Source organism: Cnephaeus nilssonii, assembly GCF_951640355.1.
Source record: "Cnephaeus nilssonii genome assembly, chromosome: 9".
Classification (NCBI taxonomy): domain Eukaryota; kingdom Metazoa; phylum Chordata; class Mammalia; order Chiroptera; family Vespertilionidae; genus Cnephaeus; species Cnephaeus nilssonii.
In genome coordinates, this window is record NC_137080.1 from 79,403,314 (window position 1) to 79,410,248 (window position 6,935).

Here is a 6,935-nt window from a genome sequence, read left to right on the forward strand (position 1 = left end):
CACCAAGTCTCTCACAAAAGTCTGAGAATGGAAAAAACAAGGTAGTGAAAATATATTATTTCCACCCTCCTACACCATACATAAGGCTAAGGGCTAACACAAGCTATGCTGTTAACAGAAATATTTCTCAAGACAGAGGAAAAACAGAAGCTTACTATATTGCCTTGTGTAAACAAGGTTTCACACACCTATTATTTCAAAAAATTCCTTTCAGTTGGGTCCTGTAAATGCTTTTACACTCAATATAATTAGGACTTCACATAGGTAAGGGTTATGCTTTTCTTTTCTTTTAAATAAGTGCAATTATCAAAAGGAATATGGAAAAAAAGAAAACCAGCGGGAAGCTTGGACTTCAGGACCTTTTTTATTCCAAAATTTCTCCACCTTCTCAACTGTCACCCAAGCCAGGTCCTGACTCACCCACAGCGAGGACTATTTGGCTGTTTGAATCGGCGCTAAGCAACGTGCTCTAAATCCAGATTGACAGTACCATTGACCAATCACAGAACTAGATTTCCTTTGGCTGTTGCCTGGGAGACACAGTACTGAGCAGATAGGGGCGGGCCAAGCAAAGGGTCGTTAGAAACATCACCCACCCAGCCTCCAGCAGCATAAAGTGGTTCTTCAGCATTGTGGTTGTATTGTCAAGATGTCTCTTTCTAAGAAGTTAACTTTGGACAAACTGGATGTGAAAGGCAAACGAGTCGTTATGAGAGTAGACTTCAATGTTCCCATGAAGAACAACCAGATTACCAACAACCAGAGAATCAAGGCTTCAATCCCAAGCATCAAGTTCTGCCTGGATCATGGCGCCAAGTCAGTAGTTCTTATGAGTCACCTAGGTCGACCTGATGGTGTCCCCATGCCTGATAAATACTCCCTGGAGCCTGTTGCTGCTGAGCTTAAATCCTTGCTGGGTAAGGACATCCTGTTCCTGAAGGACTGTGTGGGCCCAGAAGTGGAGAAAGCCTGTGCAAACCCAGCCGCTGGTTCAGTCATCTTGCTGGAGAATTTACGCTTTCATGTGGAGGAAGAAGGGAAGGGTCAAGATCCTGCAGGAAATAAGCTTAAAGCTGAGCCTCAGAAAATAGAAGCCTTCCGTCAATCACTCTCAAAGCTAGGGGATGTCTATGTCAATGATGCCTTTGGCACTGCTCACCGGGCCCACAGTTCAATGGTGGGAGTGAATCTGCCCCAGAAGGCGTCCGGATTCCTAATGAAGAAGGAATTGGAATACTTTGCCAAAGCCTTGGAAAACCCAGAGAGACCCTTTCTGGCTATACTTGGTGGAGCCAAAGTAGCAGACAAGATCCAACTTATCAAAAATATGCTTGACAAGGTCTGTCATATGATTATTGGTGGTGGAATGGCTTATACCTTCCTTAAGGTACTCAACAACATGGAGATTGGTGCTTCCTTGTTTGATGAAGAGGGAGCCAAGATTGTCAAAGATATCATGGACAAAGCCCATAAGAATGGTGTGACCATTACCTTGCCTGTTGACTTTGTCACTGCTGACAAGTTTGAAGAGAATGCTAAGGTTGGCCAAGCCACTGTCGCATCAGGCATACCTGCTGGCTGGATGGGTTTGGACTGTGGTCCTGAGACCAACCAGAAATATGCTCAAGTTGTAGCCGAAGCCAAGCTAATTGTGTGGAATGGACCCGTAGGGGTATTTGAATGGGATGCCTTTGCTAATGGAACCAAAGCCCTCATGGATGAAGTTGTGAAAGCCACTTCCAGGGGCTGTATTACCATTATAGGAGGTGGAGACACTGCCACCTGCTGTGCCAAATGGAACACCGAAGATAAAGTCAGCCACGTGAGCACTGGAGGAGGAGCCAGTCTAGAGCTTCTGGAAGGTAAAGTCCTTCCTGGAGTGGATGCCCTCAGCAACCTGTAGCTGACAAAGTATTCCTTCCTACTGTTTCCTGCCCACAGCCTTTGCCAAGTTAGTGCTCTTACATCTCAACTCGACCTTTGTTAAAATCTACCCCTGTATCAAGATCCAGGCAAATGACCAAGCGATGAGCTATCAGGAACTCTTAACATCAGCACGGAAATGCAGTTCAATTTTAGTTCTGTCATGCATTTACCTACTCTCGTAAAGATCTCATTTGAACTTGACCATTGTGATTCATAGGAAGTGGGTTACCTATTAAAGCAAGTTAAATAAGCTGAATCTCTCCTTCCTTTTATTTTAGCCTAGCTCTGTCATTGTTTCATTATTTGAAACATGGGAATAAGACAAAATCTTAATTGCTGAGGAAGGGTGGGGCAGAAGCTGATAGACTATTAAACAATAAAAGTGCCCAAATAAACTGAGAAAGAAAATTACATTTAAGAACTCACGAGTGCCATTAAAGGTTTCCTAAGAGGAAATTTCTTACTAAATAAGGAAAATAAGAAATAAAGCAATCTTATTATACCCATGAGGTTAAAAAAAAAGACATTAAGCCTAAAGAAGGTATGTCTGTGTGTTTGGATGCACAAGCGTGTACACACATGTTTATTAGAATGGGAATTATAAATCAAATCCAGGTATCAAATAGAGAAGTAATTGTTTTCTTTTTAAAGCAGATGTTGTTTAATGAATAGATAATATAACTGCTAAATCTAAATGCTGGGATTTTTGAAATGCATAAGAAATATGTATAAAGATAATTTAGCCATGGGGAAAATAGAGGTATAAAACCTCTTCCACATTAGGAAATAGAGTAAGAAAATACAAAGAAATGTGGAAGAAATGAAAATACCTACTGGAGAATATTTTGCCTAATTATGTAGACAGAGCTGTTTGGGGACAATGTTGCTATCAAATTAAGAGTAAAAATGCAGAGTTAATGATCCCACATGTCATGGCCTATGTCTCATAGCCCCAAATCAATTCTATATATTAAGTATCCTGAATAATTGAACTTAAATATAATCTTAGCATACCTAAAACATACCTTATTTCTAAGGACAATATTAATAACTAGAGGCCCGTTGCACGAAGATTCGTGCAATAGACCTTCCTTCACCTGGCTGTCTGCACCAGTTTTCCGCCGGCACCGGGGACCCAGGCCTTGGCTCTGGCTACCGCCTTCTGCCTTCTTTCAGAGTTGGGGCTTGGACCCGGGCAGCGGCAGCATGGGGCGGGTGCTGCCTGGCCCCGCACCGCCATCCACGATCTGGGCGTCTCTGCCGCCCGGGTCCGTCAGCAGCCATCGATTGGAGTGGTGAGAGGTTCGGGGCAGGACTCGGCCTGGGTCCGTTAGCGGCTCAGAAATGGGGGGCGGGGCAGCGTGTGGGGGCCGCCATCTTTGCTGGGTTAATTTGCATAGTGCCCTGATTGGCTGTGGGCATGACGAAGGTACGGTCAATTAGCATATTACTCTTTTATTAGGTAGGATGTCATTATAATCCCATGGAAGATGTAAGAGTTAAGGTATAGATTTAAAACAATTAAAAACGAAAACCAAATTTATAGGAGTTGAAACAAGATTATAGCATATTACTTGGTTGAGTATAAGTTTAGTGCACCTACATAGGCTCTTCATAATGAGGTCATCTAGAGAACCTCATGGTCAAACTAGTGAAACAAACCCATTGCTCTTAATAAATGAGCTCTGTCTCTGGGTCTGAGGTGTCTGAGCTTTTATTACTTGACTAGAGGCTTGGTGCAAGAAATTTGTGCACTTGCGGGGGGGGGGGGAGGATGTCCCTCAGCCCGGCTTGCACCCTCTCGCAGTCCGGGACCCCTCAGGGATCAGGCCTAAGTCGGTAGGCAGACATTCCTCTCGCAGTCTGGGGCTCTCATAGTCCAGGACCCCTCATTCCTTACCTCCCGCCTGAAGCAGAGGCGGGAGAGGCTCCCACCTCTACAGCAGTGCTAAGGAACAGCGAGCCCAGCTTCTGGCTAAGTGGTGCTCCCCCTGTGGGAGCGCACTAACCACCAGGGGGCAGCTCCTGCATTGAGCATCTGCCCCCTGGTGGTCAGTGTGTGTCATAGTGACCGGTCGTTCTGCCAGTAGGTGGATTTGCATATTAGGGTTTTATTATATAGTATAGCCAGCCTAAAGGTGGAGTTAAAGAAAAGCAATGCATTTTTAAAATTAAATCTTTATCGTTGAAAGTATTACATATGCCCTTCTTTTCCCTCAACTGACCCTTTCTAGCCTGCCCTCATCCCCCATCCCCTACCCCAGGTCTTCACCACCCTATTTTCTGTGTCCCTGGGTTATACATATATGCATATAAGTACTTTGGTTGACCTCTTCCCATACACTCACCCTCCCCCGCCTTTCCTCTAAGGTCCCATAGTCTGTTCCATGCTTTTGTGTCTTTGGATCTATTTTGTTCATCAGTTTATTTTGTTCATTAGATTCCACATATGAGTGAGATCATGTGTGTATCACCTTTATTGATTTGTGAATATTGTACCAGCCTTGAATTCCTGGAATAAATCCCATATAGTCATGGCATATGCTATTTTTAATATATTGCTGGATCTGATTTGCTAATATTTTGTTGAGGATTTCAGCTCTATATTCATTAGCAATATTAGCTTGTAGTTCCCTTTCTTTGTAGTATCTTTGTCTGGTTTTGGAATTAGGATAATGCTAGCCTCATAAAAATGCTGGCCTCAAAAAAAGAGCTTTGAATTAGGATAATGCTAGCCTAATAATCCTCTTGGATTTTTTTGAATAGTTTGAGGAGGATAGGTATTAGTTGTTCTTTGAAGGTTTGGTAAGACTCACCTGTAAAGCCATTAGGACATGGGCTTTGGTTTGTTGGGAGTTTTTTGATCACTGCTTGTATTTCATCAGTTGTTATTGGCCTATTCAGGTTTTTTGATTCTTCCAGATTCAGTTTGGAAGATTGTATTTTTTTAGAAATTTGTCCATTTCATCTACATTGTCCAGCTTATTGGCATATAGTTGTTCATAGTGTTTTCTTACAATTCTTTGTATTTCTGTGGTGTCAGTTGTTACCTCACCGCTTTCGTTTCTGATTTTATTTATTTGGATCCTCTCTCTTTGTTTCTTGATGAGTTTGGCTAACAGTTCATCAATTTTTTTTTATCTTTTCAAAGAACCAGCTCTTGGTTTCATTGATCTTTTTTGGTATATATTTTTAGAATATATGCCATTTATTTCTGTTCTAATCTTTATTATTTCCTTCCTTCTACTTATTCTGGGCTTGTTCTTTTTATAATTCTTTAAGTTGTAGGGTTAAATAGTTTATTATTAATTATTCTTGTTTTTTGGTGGGAAAAAAAATAGGAAACTACAATAAAAATACCTTAAAAAGTCATTGGTTCATTACAATTATAAATAAATCATGCTGGATGGAAGTTTCAAGAACTCCCTGATCTGTCATTGGAAGGTTTTTTTTGGTTAGATTCTGGCTTTGTTCTCTGGGAGGAAGTTTCTTTTCATTGTCCTTTTGGCCCCAAATTTGGACACCTGGGAAATCTTCCTTATTTCCTAATCTTTCTTGTTGGTGTCCCTTGTTAGGGCACCATAATGCCGGGGTTCTTTTCCCAGCCTTACAGAGGGTTCAGTATTCTGGAGAAAGGGGCTGCATGTAGATGATTAAGAGTCCAAGGACAAAAGATAGTTTGAAAGGCATTGGGGGTCAGAGGAGCTTCAGCTAAAAGGAACTGAAGACTCTCTTGACCAAGGACCCCGTGCTTTTATTAAACACAATTTGTCCCAAAGCAAGGTGGAAATATACACTTCAAAGGGTAAGGTATCAAAGGATATTGTCAGATTGAGGAATAGCCTACAGCTGTTCAGGTGTTTGGCCAACAGGAGGCAATAAAGTGCCCTGAGCTGTCTGGCAGCTAACAATGCTATTCAGGTTTGGGGGAAGTGCCCTTTATCCATTTCCAACAGGTAAACTACATGTGTGTCTCACCCTTGTTGAGCCTCCCAAGTCCCATCAACCTTTTGACGGGACTCTTGTAAATATTACATGCTGGAATTGGTTCTCGGCACTTTCTGAAGCTGATGTTAGAGAGTTGGGCCACATTAGACCACCACACAGCTTCTCTAGCTTCCTCCTTGCTTTTAAGAAAGCAATGAGTTCCTATTGTAGAAAAAACTATTAGCCATTCAAGGCCAGACCTGTGATTTTTCAACTTTCTATATAATCATATGTGAAAGAACTCCACCCCAAAATGTCTTCTAGTTATTGATCCTTTGATTCTTGCTTTTAACTAATTGGCCTAGTTGCTGGGCCCACTTTCCTCTTCTTCATCATAAGAGTGGTTAACTTGTGGCCCCTGAAATAGTAAGCAGGATGGGAAGGCAGTATCTATAATCTGATCTTTGCCATCACCTCCTTATTTTTTGGCTGAGAAGTTAAAAAATTTGAGAAAACTGTGGCAATCTTTTTTTGCAGTTTGTGGTATTGAGACAACTTTTAAACTTGGAGAGAACTCACTTTCCTGGTCTATTAGCCAATTTAAGTTGCAAGCAATAAGCAGATTGTCCAATGTTTCCTGGCTGTGCTCATTTTTAAAGGCTATATCTAATCCTTATTTATTTCACTTAGTGTTAATATTAATATTTTTTACTGATGAAATATTAATATATTCAATTTTGAAGTCCCAGTCCCTCCTGGTATGGGTAATATATGACATACACAACAAAATATCATTCTGAAATATAAAAGAGTTAGGGATTACAAAACATGTCTGGCTGCAAGAGTTTTGAATAAGGGGTTGTGAACCCATATATCTTCCTACCTTCTTATGTGTACATGGGGACAGACACACACACACAGAGGTGCAGTGCAGAGGATTAAGAAGTATAAACTTCCAGTTGTAAAATAAATTAGCTCACTTTTGTTGTATTTTGCTTAAAACAGCATGTGATAACCAAACACTGATATTCTACTTCTTTCTAACTATTTTCCTTGTAACTTTAAGCCATATAGGGCCATGT

The 6,935-nt window shown here is 41.3% G+C and overlaps 1 protein-coding gene across 1 annotated transcript; it reads left to right on the top strand.

Annotated features, from left to right (window-relative positions):
- Window positions 1-649: 649 nt before the first annotated feature.
- PGK2 (phosphoglycerate kinase 2) lies at window positions 650-1,903 on the top strand (the record flags this gene model as incomplete). The annotated part of the gene is made up of 1 exon (XM_079781375.1): window positions 650-1,903. The coding sequence occupies one exon, from the start codon at window positions 650-652 to the stop codon at window positions 1,901-1,903; it is 1,254 nt and encodes a 417-aa protein (XP_079637501.1).
- Between the last annotated feature and the right edge of the window lie 5,032 nt (window positions 1,904-6,935).